Raw genomic sequence first — 20,436 nt, 5'->3', positions numbered from 1 at the left:
GATTTTTGGGGTTTTTTGGTGGATTTTTGGGGTTTTTTGGGGGGATTTTTAGGGGTTTTTTGGTGGCTTTTGGGGTTTTTTGTTGAATTTATTTGGTTTTTTTGGTGGATTTTTGGGGTTTTCTCCTGGATTTTGGGGTTTTTTCCTGGATTTTTGGGGGTTTTTGCGGGATTTTTTGGTGTATTTTTGGGGTTTTTTTGGGGGAATTTTTTGGGGTTTTTGGTGGATTTCTGGGGTATTTTGTTGATTTTTTTTGGTTATTTTGGTGGATTTGGGGTTTTTTTGCTGGATTCTGGGAGTTTTTTTGGTGGATTATTGGGGTTTCTTGGTGGATTTTTGGGGGTTTTGGGGTATTTTTGGCTTTTTTTGCTGGATTTTTTGGGATTTTTTCCTGGACTTTTGGTGTTTTTTTCTGGATTTTTGTGGTTTTTCTGGATTTTGGGGATTTTTTTTTCCTGGATTTTTGGGGTTTTTTCCTGGATTTTTTGGGGTTTTTTTCCTGGATTTTTTGTTTTTTTTTTTTTTTTTTCCTGGATTTTGGGGTTTTTTTCCTGGATTTTTGGTGTTTTTTCCTGGATTTGTGGGGTTTTTTGGTGGATTTTCGGTTTTTTCCTGGATTTTTGGGTTTTTTTCCTGGATTTTTGGTGTTTTTGCTGGATTTTGGGGTTTTATTGGTGGATTTTTGGTGTTTCTTCCTGGATTTTTTGGGTTTTTTCCTGGATTTTGGGGTTTTTCCTGGATTTTTGGGGTTTTTTCCTGGATTTTTGGGGTTTTTTCCTGGGATTTTTTTCCTGGATTTTGGGTTTTTTTCCTGGATTTTTGGGGTTTTTTCCTGGATTTTTGGGTGTTTTTTTCCTGGACTTTTGGTGTTTTTTTCCTGGACTTTTGGGGTTTTTTCCTGGATTTTTTGGATTTTTCGTGGATTTTTGGTGTTTTTTCCTAGATTTGCGGGATTTTTTGGTGGATTTTCGTTTTTTTCCTGGATTTTGGGGATTTTTTTCCTGGATTTTTGTGTTTTTTGATGAATTTTTGGCCTCTCCCCCTCACAGCCCCGCCCGCCCATAGCCCCGCCCTTAGCCCCGCCCCCTCGATGATTGACACCCGCCGGGCCCAATCCCCTGCGCGCGGTGCATGCCGGGAGTTGTAGTCCCGCCCCTCACCGCCATTTTCCCCCCCCCCGTTCCCTCCCCGGTACCGGCGGGGCCCGGGGGGCTCCGGGAGCGCGGGGGGGGGGCGGGGGGGGTCCCGGTGCTCCCGGGGGCGGCCCCGAGGGGGGGGGGGAGGGGAGGGGAAGGGTGGGGGAGGGGAAGGGGAGGTGGGGGGGGCCGATCCCCGCCGCCCCCTCCCCGAGCGCGGAGCGGCCCCGGCGGCGCAAAATGGCCACGGCTCTGCACAAACCGCTCAAATGGTGAGTGCGGGCACCGGCAGCGCCGGGCGGGCACCGGCAGCGCCGGGCGGGCACCGGCAGCGCCCGGCGGCACCGCCCCGGGACCGCCCCGGCACCGGACAGGGCCCCCCCGGGCTCCGGTACCGGCAACGGGAGGGGAGCGGGGCGGGGGATGGAGACCCCCGGTACCGGCAACGGGAGGGGAGCGGGGCGGGGGATGGAGACCCCCGGTACCGGCAACGGGAGGGGATGGAGACCCTCGGTAACGGGAACGGGAGGGGAGGCGGGGGATGGAGACCCCCGGTAGCGGTAACGGGAGGGGATGGGGGCTCCGGTGTCGGGAACGGGAGGGGATGGAGACCCCCGGTAACGGGAACGGGAGGGGATGGGGGCTCCGGTATCGGTAACGGGAAGGGATGGGGGCTCCGGTAACGGGAGGGGATGGGGGCTCCGGTAACGGGAGGGGAGGGAGGCTCCGTAACGGTAACGGGAGGGGAGGCGGGTGATGGAGACCCCCGGTACCGGGAACGGGAGGGGATGGGGGCACCGGTATCGGTAACGGGAGGGGATGGGGGCTCCGGTGTCGGTAACGGGAGGGGATGGAGATCCCCGGTACCGGTAACGGGAGGGGATGGGGGCTCCGGTACCGGTAACGGGAGGGGATGGGGGCTCCGGTATCGGTGATAAGAGAGGATGGAAACCCCCGGTAACGGGAGGGGATGGAGACCCCCGGTAACGGGAAGGGACGGGGGCTCCGGTACCGATGTGGATGGACCCGGTGAGGGTGGGGACCCGGTACCGGCGGGGATTCAGACCCGGTACCGGCGGGGATTCGGACCCGGCGGGGGTGGAGGTGCCGGTACCGGAGGGGAGGGACCCGGTGAGGGTGGGGACCCGGTACCGGCGGGGATGGACCCGGTACCGGCGGGGATGGAGGCTCCGGGAGGGGCGGGGATGGAGGTGCCGGTACCGGGAGGGATTGGGAACCGGTGCCGGCAGGGATGGACCCGGTACCGGCAGGGATGGACCCGGTTCGGGCGGGGATGGAGCCCCGGTACCCGCAGGGATGGAGCCCCGGTTCGGGCGGGGATGGACCCGGTACCGGCGGGGATGGAGCTGGTGAGGGTGGAACCCCCGGTACCGGCACGGATGGACCCGGTACCGGCAGGGATGAGCCCCGGTACTGGCAGGGATGGACCCGGTACCGGCAGGGATGAGCCCCGGTACTGGCAGGGATGGACCCGGTACCGGCAGGGATGAGCCCCGGTACTGGCAGGGATGGACCCGGTACCGGCAGGGATGAGCCCCGGTACTGGCAGGGATGGACCCGGTACCGGCGGGGATGGAGCCCCGGTTCGGGCGGGGATGGAGCCCCGGTTCGGGCAGGGATGGACCCGGTACCGGCAGGGATGGAGCTGGTGAGGGTGGAACCCCCGGTACCGGCAGGGATGGAGCCGGTACCGGCAGGGATGGACCCGGTTCGGGCGGGGGTGGAGCCCCGGTACCGGCGGGGGTGGAGCCGTGGCTCTGCTGGGGAGGGACCCACCGGGAGCCGAGCCCCGGTACCGGCAGGGAGGGACCTGGCGGGGATGGGAGATCCCGGGGATGGGGTCCCGGTACCGGCAGGGATGGGGATGGGGAGCCCGGGATTGGGGTCCCGGTACCAGATGGGGGTCCCGGTACCGGATGGGGAGCCCGGGATTGGGGTCCCGGTACCAGCGGGGATGGGGGTCCCAGGATGGGGGTCCCGAGAGTGGAGCCCCGGTACCGGCTGGGATGGGGATGGGGAGCCCGGGATTGGAGCCCCGGTACTGGTGGGGATGGAGGTCCCGGGGATGGGGTCCCGGTACCGGTGGGGATGGAGATCCTGAGGTTGGAGCCCCGGTACCGGCCTGGGATGGGGGTCCCGGGATTGGAGCCCTGGTACCGCCCAGAATGGGGGTCCTGGGGCAGGAGCTCCGGTAGCAGCGGGGATGGACCCGGCAGGGATCAGGAGTCTGGGGATGGGGTCCCGGTACTGGCCAGGATGGGGGTCCCGGGAATGGAGCCCCGGTACCGGCCAGGGATGGACCTGGGAGGAATGGGGAATCCGGGACAGGAGCTCCGGTACCGGCGGGGATGGAGAACCAGGGATTGGGGTCCTGGGGATGGGGTCCCGGGGATGGGGTCCCGGTACTGGCGGGGATGGAGATCCCAGGGATGGAGGTCCCAGGGATGGGGTCTGGGGATGGAGGTCCCAGGGATGGGGTCTGGGGATGGGGTCCCGCGGATGGGGTCCCAGGGATGGAGGTCCCAGGGATGGGGTCTGGGGATGGGGTCCCGCGGATGGGGGTCCCGGGGATGGGGTCCCAGTACCGGCGGGAATGGAGATCCCAGGGATGGAGGTCCCGGGGATGGGGTCCCGGGGATGGGGGTCCCGGGGATGGGGTCTGGGGATGGGGTCCCGGGGATGGGGTCCCAGTACCAGCAGGGATGGGGTCCCAGGGGTGGGGTCCCGGGGATGGGGTCCCGGTACCAGCAGGGATGGGGTCCCAGGGGATGGGGTCCCGGGGATGGGGTCCCGGTACGGGATGGGGAGCCTGGGATTGGGGTCCTGGTACCGGCCGGGAATGGGGGTCCCAGGATGGGGGTCCCAGGATGGGGGTCCCAGGGATGGGCTCCCGGTACCGGCAGGGATGGGGGTCCCGGCATTGGGTACCGGCGGGGATGGACCCGGCGGGGGTGGGGTCCCGGTACCGGCTGGGATTGGGTCTCCGGTACCGGCAGGATTGGAGACCTTGGGGTTTGAGGTCCTGGTACCGGCTGGGAGAGACCCAGCAGGGATGGGGGTGCCGGGGATGGGGAAACTGGGATTGGAGCCCTGGTAGCAGCGGGGATGGACCCAGCAGGGATGGGGGTCCCGGGATTGGAGCCCCGGTACCGGCCAGGATGGGGGTCCCGGGGATGGGGTCCCGGTACTGTCAGGAATGGGGGTCGTGGGGCAGGAGCTCCGGTACCGGCGGGGATGGACCCGGTGGGGATGGGGGTCCTGGGGATGGGGTCCCGGTACTGTCAGGAATGGGGGTCGTGGGGCAGGAGCTCCGGTACCGGCGGGGATGGACCCAGCGGGGATGGGGGTCCTGGGGATGGGGTCCCGGTACCGGCCAGGATGGGGGTCCTAGGGCAGGAGCTCCGGTTCCGGCAGGGATGAGGTCCCGGGGATGGGGGTCCTGGGGATGGGGTCCCGGTACCGGCCAGGATGGAGATTCTGAGGTTGGAGCCCCAGCACTGTCAGGGATGGGGGTCCCGGGATGGGGGTCCCGGTACCGACGTGGGGGAATTGACCTTGGGGGACCCCCGGTACCGGCAGGGGTGAAGCTGCAGTTCCGGTCCTGATCCCAGTTCTGATCCCGGTCCTAATCCTGGTCCTAATCCTGGTCCCATCCCTGTTGCAATCCCAATCCCAATCCCGGTTCTGATCCCGGTCCCATCCCTGTTGCGATCCCAGTCCCAGTTCTGATCCTGGTCCTAATCCTGGTCCCATCCCTGTTGCAATCCCAATCCCAATCCCAATCCCAGTCCCAGTTCTGATCCTGGCCTGTCCCGGTTCTGATCCCAATCCTGGTCCCAATCCCGGTTTTGATCCCGGTCCTAATCCTGGTTCTGATGCTGGTCCCAGTCCAGTCCCAGTTCTGATCCCATTCCTGGTCCCAATCCCGGTTTCAATCCCGGTCCCAATCCCCCTCCCAGTCCCGGTTCTGATCCCGGTCCTGATCCCAGTCTCAACCCCATCCCAGTCCCGGTTCTGATCCCGGTCCCAATCCTGGTTCTGATCCTGGTCCCAGTCCTGGTTCTGATCCCACTCCTAATCCCTGTCTTGATCCTGGTCCCAGTCCCAGTCTTGGTCCTAATCCCGGTTCTGATCCTGGTCCCAATCCCAGTCCCAATCCCAGTCCCAAATCTTGATCCCAATCCTGGTTCCAGTCTTGGTCCTGGTCCAAATCCCAGTTCTGATCCCAGTTCTGATCCCAGTTCCAATCCCAGTTCCGGTCCCAATCCCAGTTCCAGTCTCGGTCTCTGTCCTAATCTTGGTCCCAGTCCTGGTTCTGATCCTGGTCCTGATCCTAGTCCCAGTCCCAGTCCCAGTTCCGATCTTGGTCCCAATCCTGGTCCAGGTCCCAGTCCCGGTTCCAATCCCAGTCCCAATCCCGGTTCTGATCCCAGTCCTGGTCCCAGTCTCAGTCCCAATCCCAGTCCCAATCCAGTCCCAGTTCCAGCCCCAGTCCCGGTTCCAGTCCCAATCCCAATCCCAATCCCAGTTCCGATCTTGGTCCCAGTCCCGGTCCCAGTCCTGGTTCTGATCCTGGTCCCAGTCCAAATCCCAGTCCCAATCCCAATCCCGGTCCCAGTCCCAGTCCCAGTCCCAGTCCCAGTCCCAATTCTTGATCCCAATCCTGGTTCCAGTCTTGGTCCTGGTCCAAATCCCGGTTCTGATCCCAGTTCCAATCCCAGTCTCAGTCTCTGTCCTAATCTTGGTCCCAGTCCTGGTTCTGATCCTGGTCCCAGTCCCAATCCCAGTCCCAATCCCAGTCCCAGTTCCAGCCCCAGTCCTGGTTCTGATCCCAGTCCCGGTTCCAATCCCGGTTCTGATCCTGGTCCCAGTCCAGATCCCAATCCCAGATCCCAATCCCAATCCCGGTCCCAGTCCCAGTCCCAGTCCCAGTTCTTGATCCCAGTCCTGGTCCCAGTCTTGGTTCTGGTCCAAATCCCAGTTCTGATCCCAGTTCCAATCCCAGTTCCAATCCCAGTTCCGGTCCCAGTTCCGGTCCCAGTTCTGGTTCCAGTCTCAGTCTCTGTCCTAATCTTGGTCCCAGTCCTGGTTCTGATCCTGGTCCCAGTCCCAGTTCCAGCCCCAGTCCTGGTTCTGGTCCCAATCCCGGTTCTGATCCCAGTCCCGGTTCCAATCCCGGTTCTGATCCTGGTCCCAGTCCAGATCCCAATCCCAGATCCCAGTCCCAATCCCGGTCCCAGTCCCAATCCCAATCCCAATCCCGGTCCCAGTCCCAGTCCCAATTCTTGATCCCAGTCCTGGTTCCAGTCTTGGTCCTGGTCCAAATCCCAGTTCCGGTCCCAGTTCCAATCCCAGTTCCGGTCCCAATCCCGGTTCCAGTCTCGGTCTCTGTCCTAATCTTGGTCCCAGTCCTGGTTCTGATCCTGGTCCCAGTCCCAATCCCAGTCCCAATTCCAGCCCCAGTCCCAGTTCCAGTCCCAATCCCAGTCCCAGTTCCGATCTTGGTCCCAGTCCCAGTCCTGGTCCTGATCCCGGTCCCAATCCCGGTTCTGATCCCAGTCTCGGTTCCAATCTCGATTTCTATCCCAATCCTGGTCCCAGTCCCGGCTCTGATCCCAGTCCTGGTTCCAGTCCCAATCCTGGTCCCAGTCCCGATCCCAGTCCCAGTCCTGGTTCCGATCCCAATCTTGGTCCCAATCCTGGTCCCGATCCTGGTTCTGATCCCAGTCCCGGTTCCAGTCTCAGTCTCTGTCCTAATCCTGGTCCCAGTCCCAATCCTGATCCCAATCCCGGTCCCAATTCCGATCCCGATCCCAGTTCCAGTCCCAGTCCCAGTTCCAATCCTGGTCCCAATCCCAGTTCCGGTTCCGATCCCAATCCCAGTCCCAGTCCCGGTTCCAATCCCGGTTCCAATCCTGGTCCCAATCCCAATCCCAATTCCAGTCCCAGTCCCGGTTCCAATCCTGCTCCCAATTCCGATCCCAATCCCAATTCCAGTCCTGGTTCCAATCCTGCTCCCAATTCCGATCCCAATCCCAATTCCAGTCCTGGTTCCAATCCTGGTCCCAATTCCGATCCCAATCCCAATTCCAGTCCTGGTTCCAATCCTGGTCCCAATTCCGATCCCAATCCCAATTCCAGTCCTGGTCCCAATCCCAGTCCCGGTTCCGATCCCAGTCCCAATTCCAGTCCTGGTTCCAATCCCAGTTCCGGTTCCGATCCCAATCCCAATTCCAGTCCTGGTTCCAATCCCGGTTCCAATCCCGGTTCTGGCCCCGCCCTCTTTGCTCTGGCCCCGCCCCTGGGGGATTTTGGGGGATTTTGGGGGAATTGGGGCCCTGGGAAGGGGATTTTGGGGGGTTCCGAGATGATTTGGGGGATTTTGGGGGGTCCTGGGGGATTTTGGGGTGTCCTGGGGACGAGATTTGGGGGATTTTGGGGGGTCCCGGGGAGCAGATTTGGGATCCTTGGAGGAATTTTGGGGGATCCTCGGGGAGATTTTGGGGTGTCCAAGGGGATTTTGGGGGATTTTGGGGGGTCCTGGGGAGGATATTTGGGATCCCCGGGAGGATTTTGGGGGCTCCTGGGTTTTTGGGGGGGATTTTGGGGGAGTCCCGAGATGATTTGGGGGATTTTGGGGTGTCCCGGGGGATTTTGGGGTGTCCTGGGGAGGATATTTGGGATCCCCGGGGGGATTTTGGGGGCTCCTGGGTTTTGGGGGGGGATTTTGGGGTGTCCTGGGGTGATTTGGGAATTTTGGGGGGTCCCGGGAGGAGATTTGGGATCCCCGGGGGGATTTTGGGGGGTCCCTGGGGGGATTTTGGGGTGTCCAAGGGGGATTTGGGGATTTTGGGGTGTCCTGGGAGGGGATTTGGGATCCCCCGGGGGATTTTGGGGGATCCTGGGGGATTTTGGGGTGTCCAAGGGGGATTTGGGGATTTTGGGGTGTCCCAGGAGGAGATTTGGGATCCCCGGGGGGATTTTGGGGTGTCCAAGGGGGATTTTGGGGGGTCCCGGGGAGGGGATTTGGGATCTCCGGAGGAATTTTGGGGGCTAGTGGGGTTTTTTTGGGGTGTCCCCGGGGATTTTGGGGTGTCCGGGGGGATTTTGGGGTGTCCGGGGCGGTTTTTAGGATTTGGGGGGGTCGGGCCAGGCGCTGTCCCCCCATTTTGGGGCATTCCGGGCGTTTTTGGGTTTTGGGGTCTCCCCAAAAGGGGCCGTGATTTTTTTTGGGGGGGGGGGGGGGGAGTCCCAAAGGTTTTGGGGTTCCCCAAATTGGGGGGGTCCCACCCTGAACCCCCCCAAAGGCACCGCGGTGTCCGGGGAGGGGTTTGGGGTCAAATTTTGGGGTCGGGATCCCCAAATTTTGGGGTTGGGATCCCCAAATTTGGAGTTCCCCAACTCCACATCTTTTGGGGAGGGGGGGGGGAAATTTGGGGGTCTCGAGGGATTTTGGGGGGACCCCAAAATTTGGGGTTCAGCCCCGACCCCACGGTGAAGTTTTGGGGTCACCCCTGACCCCACAGTGAGGTTTTGGGGTGAGGTTTTGGGGTGAAGTTTTGGGGTGAGGTTTTGGGGTGAGAAACGGCAAAAACGGGGCTGGGAGATTTTGGGGTGGGAGATTTTGGGGTCAAGGATTTTTGGGGGGTTCCCGGGTGGATTTTGGGGTGGATTTTGGGGGATTTTGGGGTGGATTTTGGGGTGAGATTTTGGGGTGAGATTTGGGGTGAGATTTTGGGATGGATTTTGGGGTGAATTTTAGGTGGATTTTGGGGTGGGATTGGGTGGATTTGGGGGTGGATTTTAGGTGGATTTTGGGGCAGATTTTGGGGTGGATTTTGGGTGAATTTTGGGGGTATTTTGTGGCAGATTTTGTGGGTATTTTGGGGTAGATTTTGGGGTGGGTTTGGGTCGGATTTTGGGGTGGATTTTGGGGGAATTTCACCGCGGATTTTGGGGTGAATTTTGAGCAAATTTTGGGGGGATTTCGCCGGGGATTTTGGGATGGATTTTGGGGTGGATTTTGGGGTGGATTTTGGGGGAATTTCACCGCGGATTTTGGGGTGAATTTGTGAGGATTTTGGGTTGGGATTGGGTGGATTTTGGGTCAGATTTGTGGCAGATTTTGGGGGTGGATTTTGGGGTTTTGGGGCAGATTTTGGGGTGGATTTTGGGTGAATTTTGGGCGGATTTTGTGGGGATTTCGGGGGTGTTTTGGGGCGGATTTTGGGGGTGTTTTGTGGCGGATTTTGGGGGGATTTCGGGGGTGTTTGGGGGCGGATTTTGTGGGTATTTCGTGGCGGATTTTCGGGGTAATTTGGGGCGGATTTTGGGGGTATTTTGGGGCAGGTTTTGGGTGAATTTTGGAGGATTTTGTGGGGATTTCGGGGTATTTTGTGGGTATTTCGTGGCGGATTTTGGGTGAATTTTGGGGTATTTCGTGGCGGATTTTGGGGTGGATTTTGGGGTGGATTTTGGGGGTGGGATTGGGATGGATCTAAGGTGGATTTTGGGGGCAGATTTTGGGGGTATTTCAGGGCGTATTTTGTGAGGAATTTTGGAGGGATTTTGTGGTGGGTTTTCGGGCGGATTTTGGGGGCGGATTTTGGGTTGGATATTGGGGGTATTTTGGGGCAGATTTTCGCGGTAATTTGGGGGGACTTTGTGGTGGATTTTCAGGGTATTTTGGGGGTATTTCATGGCAGATTTGGGGGGTGTTTTGGGGCGGATTTTGGGGGTATTTTGTGGGTATTTCGTGGCGGATTTGGGGGCAGATTTTGGGGGTGTTTTGGGGTGGATTTTGTGGGTATTTTGGGGTTTTTTTGGGGCAGATTTTGGGGGTATTTCGGGGCAGATTTTGGGGGTGGATTTTGGGAGTGTTTTGGGGCGGATTTCATGGGTATTTCGTGGCAGATTTTGTGGGTATTTCATGGCGGATTTTTGGGGTATTTTGTGGGTATTTCATGGCGGAATTGGGGCCGGGTTTTGGGGCAGATTTGGGGGCAGATTTTGTAGCAGATTTTGGGGAGATTTTGGGGTGGATTTTTGTGGCAGATTTTGTGGGTATTTCGGGGCAGATTTTGGAGGTCTTTTGTGGTGGATTTTTGGGGCATTTTGTGGGTATTTTGTGGCGGATTTTGGGGTGGATTTTGCAGTGGATTTTGGGTGGATTTTGGGGGTGTTTTGGGTGGATTTTGGGGATATTTTGTGGTTATTTCATGGCAGATTTTGGGGATATTTTGGGGGTATTTCAGGGCAGATTTTGGGGATATTTTGTGGTATTTTGTGGCGGATTTTGGGGATATTTTGGGGGTATTTAGTGGCAGATTTTGTGGGTATTTTGGGGGTCTTTTGGGGCAGATTTTGGGGATATTTTGTGGGTATTTTGGGGATATTTTGTGGTTATTTCGTGGCGGATTTTGTGGGTATTTTGTGGGTATTTCGGGGGTGTTTTGGGGCGGATTTTGGGGCAGATTTTGTGGGTATTTTGGGGGTATTTTGTGGCAGATTTTGGGTGAATTTTGGGGGATTTTGGAGGGATTTTATGGTGGGTTTTGGGGCGGATTTTGTGGGTATTTTGGGGTGGATTTTGTGGGTATTTTGGGGGTGTTTTGGGGCGTATTTTGGGGATATTTCGTGGCAGATTTTGGGGGTGGATTTTGGGGCAGATTTTGGGGCGGGATTGGGCGGATTTTGGGGGTGTTTGGGGGTGGATTTTGGGGTGGGATTGGGCGGATTTTGTGGCGGATTTTGGGGATATTTTGTGGGTATTTTGGGGCGGGATTGGGCAGATTTTGGGGCGGATTTTGGGGTGGATTTTGGGGCAGGATTGGGCGTATTTTGGGGGTATTTTGTGGGTATTTCGGGGGTGTTTTTGGGGCGGATTTTGGGGATATTTTGGGGGTATTTCATGTCGGATTTTGTGGGTATTTTGGGGCTATTTTGGGGCGGATTTTGGGGGTGTTTTGGGGGTGTTTTGGGGCGGATTTTGGGGCGGGATTGGGCGGATTTTGGGGCGCATTTTGTGGCGGGTTTTGGGGTGGATTTTGGGACAGATTTTGTGGGTATTTTCTGGGTATTTCGTGGTGGATTTTGGGCTGGATTTTGGGGGTATTTCCTGGTGGATTTTTGGGGTATTTTGGGGCGGATTTTGGGGGTATTTCGGGGGTATTTCGTTGCGGATTTTGCGGGTATTTTGTGGGTATTTCGTGGCAGATTTTGGGGGTATTTCGTGGTGGATTTTGGGGCGGGATTGGGTGGATTTTGGGGCGGATTTTGGGGGTATTTTGTGGGTATTTTGGTGGGTATTTTGGGCGTGTTTGGGGGCGGATTTTGGGGCGGGATTGGGCGTATTTTGGGGCGGATTTTGGGGGTATTTTGTGGGTATTTTGTGGCGGGTTTTGGGGCGGATTTTGGGGCGGGATTGGGTGGATTTTGGGGCGGATTTTGGGGGTATTTTGTGGGTATTTTGTGGCGGGTTTTGGGGCAGATTTTGGGGTGGATTTTGGGGGTGTTTTGGGGGTGGATTTCGGGGCGGGATTGGGCGGATTTTGGGGGTATTTTGTGGGTATTTTGTGGGTATTTTGTGGGTATTTCGTGGCGGATTTCGGGGCGGATTTTGGGGGTATTTTGTGGGTATTTTGGGGCGGGATTGGGCGGATTTTGGGGCAGATTTTGGGGCAGGATTGGGTGGATTTTGGGGCGGATGTTGGAGCGGATTTTGGGGGTATTTTGTGGGTATTTTGTGGGTATTTTGGGGCGGATTTTGGGGGTGTTTTGGGGCGGATTTTGGGGCGGGATTGGGTGGATTTTATGGTGGGTTTTGTGGCGGGATTGGGCGGATTTCGGGGTGGATTTTGGGGGTATTTTGTGGGTATTTTGGGGTGGGATTGGGTGGATTTTGGGGTGGATTTTGGGGCGGGATGGGGTGGATTTTGGGGTGGATTTTGTGGGTATTTTGTGGGTATTTTGGGGCGGGTTTCGGGGCGGATTTTGGGGGTTCAGGCGGGTGCCCCCGCAGCCTGGGGGAGGAGTTCTACCGCGAGGCGCTGGAGCACTGCCGCAGCTACAACGCCCGGCTCTGCGCCGAGCGCAGCCTCCGCCTGCCCTTCCTGGACGCGCAGACCGGCGTGGCCCAGAGCAACTCCTACATCTGGATGGAGAGAGCGCACCGCCGGCCCGGTGAGAGCCCCGGATTGGGGAGAGACCCCTGGGAATGGGGAGAGACCCCTGGGATAGGGTGGGACCCCCGGGATTGGGGAGGGACCCCTGAAATGGGGAGGGACCCCTGGGATAGGGAGGGCCCAGAGCAACTCCTACATCTGGATGGAGAGAGCGCACCGCCGGCCCGGTGAGACCCCCGGGACCCCCGGAATGGGGAGGGACCCCCGGGAATGGGGAGAGACCCCCGGGAATGGGGAGAGACCCCCAGGAACCCCCCAGGACTGGTCAGTTTGGGGTCAGGGTCAGTTTGGGGTCATTGGGGTCAGTTTGGGATCAGGGTCAGTTTGGGGTCATTGGGGTCACTCCGGGGTCAGGGTCAGTTTGGGGTCACTCCAGGGTCAGGGTCAGTTTGAGGGCATTGGGGTCAGTTTGGGGTCATTGGGGTCACCCTGGGGATGCAGTGGTCACTCTGGGGGTGCAGTGGTCACTCTGGGGGTGCAGTGGTCAGTCCGGGGGTTCAGTGGTCACTCTGGGGGTGCAGTGGTCACTCTGGGGGTGCAGTGGTCACTCTGGGGCGGTCACTCAGTGTCCGGCCGTGTCCCCAGGCCTGTCCCCAGGTCAGATCTATTCCTACCCCATGGGGTCAGTTTGGGTCAGGGTCAGTTTGGGTCAGGGTCACTCTGGGGTGCAGTGGTCAGTCCGGGGGTGCAGTGGTCACTCTGTGGGTGCAGTGGTCACTCTGGGGGTGCAGTGGTCACTCTGGGGGTGCAGTGGTCAGTGTTCAGCGGTCACTCAGTGTCCGGCCGTGTCCCCAGGCCTGTCCCCAGGTCAGATCCATTCACATCCCATGGGGTCAGTTTGGGTCAGGGTCACTCCGGGGGTGCAGTGGTCACTGTGAGGGTGCAGTGGTCACTCTGGGGGTGCCGTGGTCACTCTGGGGGTTCAGTGGTCACTCTGGGGTGGTCACTCAGTGTCCGGCCGTGTCCCCAGGCCTGTCCCCAGGTCAGATCTATTCCTACCCCGCCCGCTGCTGGCGCAAGAAGCGGCGCCTGAACATCCTGGAGGCGCCGAGGCTGCGGCCCTGTGAGTGCCCACGGGGCGGCCGCAGCGGCCGGAGAGCGGCCGGAGGGGTCAGGGGGCGGCCGGAGGGGTCAGGGGGCGGCCGGAGGGGTCAGGGGGCGGCCGGAGGGGTCGGGGGGCGGCCGGAGGGGTCAGGGGGCGGACAGAGGGGTCAGGGGGGCAGCCGGAGTGGGGCTGGAGAGTGGCCAGAGGGGTCAGGGGGGTCACCGGAGGGGTCAGGGGGTGACCAGAGGAGTCAGGGAGCGGCTGGAGTGGGGCCGGAGGGGTCAGGGGGCGGCTGGAGGGGTCAGGGGGCGGCTGGAGGGGTCAGGGGGTGGCTGGGGTGGCTGGAGGGTGGCCGGAGTGGCTGGAGAGTGGCTGGCATGGTCAGGGGGGTGGCTGGAGTGGTCAGGGTGGCTGGACAGTGGCCGGAGGGTGGCCGGAGGGGCAGCCAGAGTGGCCGGAGCGGTGGCTGGAGTGGTCAGGGTGGCTGGACAGTGGCCGGAGTGGGCAGGTGGCCGGAGGGGCAGCCAGAGTGGCCGGAGCGGTGGCTGGAGTGGCCGGAGCGGTGGTCAGAGGGTGGCCAGGGTGGCTGGACTGTTGGCCAGAATGGCTGGAGTGGCTGGAAGTGGCCGGAGGGTGGCCGGAGTGGTCAGGGGGGTGGCTGGGGTGGCCGGAGGGGTGGACAGAGAAGTGGCCGGAGCAGTGGCTGGAGGGGTGGCCAGAGTGGCCGGAGGGTGTTCAGAGTGTCCGGAGTGTCCGGAGTGTGGCTGGAGCGTCTGCAGTGTCCGCAGTGTGTCTGGAGTGTGTCTGCAGTGGCCGCGGTGGCCGGAGTGGCCGGAGGGTGTCCGAGTGTCCGAGTGTCCGAGTGTCCAAGTGTCCGAGTGTCCGAGTGTCCAGAGCGTGTCCACAGTGTCTGAGTGTCCAAATGTCCGAGTGTCCAGAGTGGCTGGAGGGTGTCCGAGTGTCCAGAGTGTCCAGAGTGTCCAGAGTGGCTGGAGGGTGTCCAGAGTGTCCGAGTGTCCGAGTGTGTCCAGAGCGTGTCCACAGTGTCCAGAGTGTCCAGAGTGTCCAGAGTGGCTGGAGGGTGTCCGAGTGTCCGAGTGTCCATAGCGTGTCTGGAGTGTGTCCAGAGCGTGTCCACAGTGTCCGGAGTGTCCAGAGTGTCCAGAGTGGCTGGAGGGTGTCCGAGTGTCCCCAGCGTGTCCCTGCCGTGTCCGTGTGTCTGTAGTGTGTTGATAGCGTGTCTTAGCATGTCCGTGGTGTCCATGTGTCCATCTGTCCCCTAGCATGTCCCCAGCGTGTCCTTAGCATGTGGGCGTGTCCAAGCCATGTCCTTAGCGTGTTGGTAGCGTGTCTGTGCCGTGCCCGTGTGTCCCTGCCGTGTCCAGTAGCACGTCCTTAGCGTGTCCATGTGTCTGTAGAGTGTCCGTGTCCATGTCCATGTGTCCATAGTGTGTCCGTGTGTCCATAGCGTGTTGGTAGCGTGTCCTCAGCGTGTCTGTGTGTCCGTGTGTCCGTGCCATGTCCATAGCGTGTCGGTAGTGTGTCGGTAGCATGTCCTTAGCGTGTCCCCAGCGTGTCCCAGCATGTCCGTGTGTCCCTAGCGTGTCGGTAGCGTGTCGTAGCATGTCGGTAGCGTGTCCCCAGCGTGTCCTTAGCGTGTCCCCGCGTGTGCTCAGGCTGTGAGGCGCCGCTGCGGCCCCGGGAGGCGGCGGTGCCCGAGGGGCCGGTGCTGGAGGCGCTGCTGAGCGCGGAGACCCCGGAGCCGCCCGAGGAGCCGCCCCCGGACGCGCCGGTCAGTGCCCCGCTGTCTGTCCGTCTGTCGTCTGTCTGTGCGTGTGTGTCTGTGTGTGTCTGTCTGTCCGTCTGTCTGTCTGTGTCCGTGTGTGTGTGTCCGTCTGTCTGTCTGTGTCCGTGTGTGTGTGTGTGTCCGTCTGTCTGTCTGTGTGTGTGTGTGCCTGTCTGTGTGTGTGTGTCTGTGTGTATGTGCATGTGTGTGTCCGTCTGTCTGTCTGTCTGTCTGTCTGTGTCCGCGTGTCTGTCCGTGTGTCCGTCCATGTGTGTGTCCGTGTGTCTGTCTGTGTCTGTGTGTCCGTGTGTCTGTGTGTCTGTCTGTCTGTCTGTCTGTGTGTCCGTGTGTCTGTGTGTCTGTGTGTCTGTGCGTCTGTCTGTGTGTGTCTGTGTCTGTGTGTCTGTCTGTCTGTCTGTCTGTGTGTCCGTGTGTCTGTCTGTGTGTGTGTCTGTCTGTCTGTCTGTCTGTGTGTCCGTGTGTCTGTCTGTCTGTCTGTCTGTGTGTGTCCGTGTGTCTGTCTGTCTGTCTGTCCGTGTGTCTGTGTGTCCGTGTGTCTGTCTGTCTGTCTGTGTGTCCGTGTGTCTGTGCGTCCGTCTGTCTGTGTGTCCGTGTGTCCGTGTGTGCATGTGTGCCCGTCTGCGTGTGTGTCTGTCTGTCCGTGTGTGTGTCTGTGTGTCTGTGTGTCTGTGTGTCCGTCTGTGTGTCTGTGTGTCCGTCTGTCCATCTGTCCGTGTGTCTGTGTGTCCGTCTGTCCGTGTGTCTGTGTGTCTGTGTGTCTGTGTGTCTGTGTGTCCGTCTGTGTGTGTCTGTGTGTCCGTGTGTCCGTGTGTCTGTCTGTGTGTCTGTGTGTCCGTGTGTCCGTGTGTCCGTGTGTCTGTCTGTGTGTCTGTGTGTCCGTGTGTCTGTGTGTGTGTGCGTCTGTCTGTCTGTCCATCTGTCTGTCCACGCATCTGTCTGTGTGTCTGTGTGTCCATGTGTCCGTCTGTGTGTCCATCTGTGTGTCCGTGTGTCTGTGTGTCTGTGTGTCCGTGTGTGTCTGTGTGTGTCCGTCTATCCATGTGTCTGTGTGTCTGTCCGTGTGTCCGTCTGTCCGTGTGCCCACGTGTCCGTCTGTCCGTGTGTGCGTGCGCGCGTGTCTGTCTGCCTGTGTCTGTGTGTCCGTCTGTCCGTCTGTCTGTCCGTGTGTCTGTCCATGTGTGCATGTGTGTGTCTGTGTGTCCATCCATCCATCCGTGTCTGTCTGTGTCTGTCTGTCTGTCTGTCCATGCGTCTGTCTGTGCATCTGTCTGTGTGTCTGTGTGTCCGTCCGTCTGTCCGTGTGTCTGTGTGTCCATCTGTCCGTCCATCTGTGCATCTGTCCGTCCGTGTGTCCGTGTGTCTGTCCATGTGTGTCCATGTGTCCATCCGTCCGTCCGTGTGTCCGTGTGTCTGTCCCTCCATGTGTCCGTGTGTGTCCATGTGTGTCCATGTGTCCGTCCATGTGTCTGTGTGTCTGTCCGTCCGTCCGTGTGTGTCCATGTGTCCATGTGTGTCCGTCTGTGTGTCTGTCTGTGTGTCCGTCTGTCCGTGTGTCCATCCATGTGTCTGCCTGTCCATGTGTGTCCATCTGTCCGTCTGTCCGTGTGTCTGTCTGTGTGTGTCCGTGTGTCCGTCTGTCCGTGTGTTCGTGTGTCCGTGTGTCTGTCTGTCCGTCTGTCCGTCCACCAGTCCAATTCCCCAAAATCCCCAAATCCTGATTTCCCTGAATTTCTCCAAAATCCTCCAAAATCCCAAAATTCCCCCCAAATCCCAAATATTCCCCCCAAAATCCCAATTTTACCCCAAAATCCCTGATTTCCCCCCAAATCCCAAATTCCAACAAAATCCCTGATTTCCCTGAATTTCCCCAAATCCCTGAATTTCCCCAAATCCCCCTTTTCCACCCAAATCCCCGTTTTTCCCCCCATCCCAATTCCCCATTTTTCCCTGTTTTTCCCCCCAAAATCCCGATTTTCCCATTTTTCCCCCCCAATCCCGATTTTCCCATTTTTCCCCCCAAATCCCTGAATTTCCCCCCCAAGTCCCAATTTCCCCGTTTTTCCCCCCAAATCCCCATTTTTCCCTGTTTTTCCCCCCAAAATCCCAATTTCCCCATTTTTCCCCCCCAAATCCCGATTTCCCCGTTTTCCCCCCCAATCCCAATTTCCCCATTTTTTCCCCATTTTTCCCATTTTTCCCCGATTTTCCCGATTTTGCCGTTTTTGCCCCCAGAAGGCGCCGCCCCCCGAGTTCCCGCACGAGCCCGAGGGGGAGGAGCCGGACGAGGAAACCCCGAGGGGGCGAAAGAACCGGGCCCGGGGCAAGGTGGGCACGGACACACGGACACGAGGGGGGACGGACACACGGACACACGGACACGGGGGGGGGACGGACACACGGACACGGGGACAGGGGGACGGGGGGGGGGACACACGGACACGGGGACACGGGGATGGACGGACGGACACACGGACACACGGACACACGGACATGAGGGGGGACAGACAGATGGACACGGGGACATGGGGACAGGGGGACAGGGGGACACGGGGATGGACACACGGACACAGGGACACGGGGACGGACAGACGGACACGGGGAGGGACACACGGACACGGGGACGGACACACGGACACAGGGATGGACACACGGACACAGGGACGGACGGACACAGGGACGGACACGGGGATGGACGGACGGACACGGGGACGGACGGACGGACACAGGGACACGGGGACAGGGACAGACGGACATGGGGATGGACACGGGGATGGACAGACGGACACGGGGACAGACGGACACGGGGATGGACACGGGGACACGGGGACACAGGGATGGACACGGGGATGGACGGACATGGGGATGGACACATGGACACGGGGACAGACGGACGGACACACCGAGGGACACACGGACACAGGGACACAGGGACACAGGGATGGACGGACACAGCAATGGACACACGGACACAGCGACGGACACTCAAACACAGGGACACAGGGACACACCAAGGGACACACGGACACAGCAATGGACACACGGACGGACACAGGGACATGGGGACACAGGGATGGACAGACAGACGGACACACAGATGGACACAGGGACACGGGGACACAGGGACAGACGGACACAGCAAGGGACACACGGACACAGGGACGGACACTCAAACACACGGACACAGGGACACAGGGACGGACACACGGACACATGGACACACCAAGGGACAGACGGACGGATGGACAGGGGGACGGAGGGACAAGGGGACACAGGGATGGATGGACAGACGGACACGCGGACGGACGGACGGACACACAGACACACCCACGGACACACCAAGGGACACACGGACACACCCACGGACAGACGGACACGCCAAGGGACGCCAATGGACACACGGACACAGGGACACATGGACACATGGACGGACACACGGACACACGGATGGACGGACAGGGGGATGGAGGGACAGGGGGACACAGGGATGGACGGACAGACGGACGGACGGACGGATGGATGGAGGGACGGCGGGACAGGGATGGACGGACAAAGGGACAGAGGGGCGGACCCATGGACAGAGGGACGGGTAGAGGGACAGGGGGATGGACGGACGGACAAGGGGACGGACGGACAGACAGACGGACAGACAGGGGGACGGACGGGGGGATGGACAGGGGGACGGACAGGTGGACAGAGGGACAGCCGGACATGCGGACAGCTGGACGGACAGACAGCCGGGCAGCGGGATGGCTGGACAGACAGACAGTGGGACAGCTGGGCAGACAGATGGACGGACATTGGGACAGACGGACAGACGGACATGTGGGCATTGGGACATTGGGACAGACGGACATGTGGGCAGACAGACGGACGGACAGCCGGACAACTGGACACACGGACACGTGGGCATTGGGACATTGGGACAGAGGGACAGACGGACGTGTGGGCAGACAGACGGACGGACAGCCGGACAACTGGACACACGGACACGTGGGCATTGGGACATTGGGACAGACGGACGTGTGGGCAGACAGACGGACGGACAGCCGGACAACTGGACACGTGGGCATTGGGACAGTTGGGGCAGACGGGGCAGCCGGGCAGACGGACGGACGGATGGACAGACAGATGGGCAGACATACAGACATTCAGACGGACTGACGGACAGACGGACATACAGACAGACGGACAGACGGACAGACGGACAGACGGCCGTGCCGTGCGTGTCCCCGCAGGCGTACGGGCTGGTGATGAAGAGGAGGGTGGACGCGGTGCTGGAGGAGAGGGACAAACCCTACGTGTGCGACAGTGAGAAACGGGGGGGACACGGGGATTGGGGGGACTGGGGGATTTTGGGGGGTTTGGGGTCGGGTTTTGGGGTCCCTGGGCCAATTTTGGGGAGGTTTTGGGGTCCCTGTTCTGGTTTGGGGGGGGTTTGGGGGCGTTTTGGGGGCTGCGGGTTCTGGTTTTTGGGGTCCCTGGGCCAATTTTGGGGGGGGTTTAGGGGTCCCTGGGCCAATTTTGGGGGGTTTGGGGTCAGCTTTTGGGGTCCCTGGGCCAATTTTGGGGATTTTTTGGGGGTCCCTGTGCCAATTTTGGGGGGTTTGGGGTCGGCTTTTGGGGTCCCTGTGCCAATTTTGGGGCCGTTTTGGGGGGATTTTGGGGTCCCTGTTCTGGTTTTTGGGATCCATGCCCTCATTTTGGGGTCAGGTTTTGGGGTCCCTGGGCCAATTTTGGGTTTTTTTGGGGTCCCTGTTCTGGTTTTGGGGGGGGTTTGGGGTCGGCTTTTGGGGTCCCTGTGCCAATTTTGGGGAGGTTTTGGGGTCCCTGTTCTGGTTTTGGGGGGGGTTTGGGGTCGGCTTTTGGGGGGGGGGTTGTGGTTTTTGGGGAGGTTTTGAGGGGTTTGGGGTCTGGTTTTGGGGTCCGTGCCCCGGTTTTGGGGTCCCTGTGCCAATTTTGGATCCTGTTTGGGGGAGTTTGGGGTCGAGTTTTGGGGTCCCTGGGCCAATTTTGGGGGGTTCGGGGTCGGGTTTTGGGGTCCCTGTCCTGGCTTTGGGGGGATTTGGGGTCTGGTTTTGGGGGGATTTTGGGGGATTTGGGGAGGTTTTGGGGGATTTTGGATCCTGTTTGGGGGAGTTTGGGGTCGAGTTTTGGGGTCCCTGGGCCAATTTTGGGGGGTTCGGGGTCGGGTTTTGGGGTCCCTGTCCTGGCTTTGGGGGGATTTGGGGTCTGGTTTTGGGGGGA

The 20,436-nt window shown here is 59.7% G+C and overlaps 1 protein-coding gene across 1 annotated transcript in view; it reads left to right on the top strand.

The window, feature by feature from the left end:
• Positions 1–1,256: 1,256 nt before the first annotated feature.
• LOC139586544 (zinc finger protein neuro-d4-like) overlaps positions 1,257–20,436 on the top strand; it is a 32,716-nt gene continuing 13,536 nt past the window's right edge. Inside the window, 6 exon segments of the mRNA XM_071420052.1 lie at positions 1,257–1,408; positions 12,178–12,338; positions 13,311–13,403; positions 15,062–15,177; positions 17,425–17,517; positions 19,428–19,500. Of these exon segments, the coding sequence (XP_071276153.1) occupies positions 1,377–1,408; positions 12,178–12,338; positions 13,311–13,403; positions 15,062–15,177; positions 17,425–17,517; positions 19,428–19,500 (568 nt within the window). The 5' untranslated portion in view covers positions 1,257–1,376.

Source organism: Agelaius tricolor, unplaced genomic scaffold, assembly GCF_023055355.1.
Source record: "Agelaius tricolor isolate 1412-34295 unplaced genomic scaffold, bAgeTri1.0.p SCAF_123, whole genome shotgun sequence".
In the NCBI taxonomy this organism is placed as follows: Eukaryota; Metazoa; Chordata; class Aves; order Passeriformes; family Icteridae; genus Agelaius; species Agelaius tricolor.
Note: the sequence above shows the minus strand (reverse complement) of the source record. Positions and strands in the feature narration are given on the sequence as shown.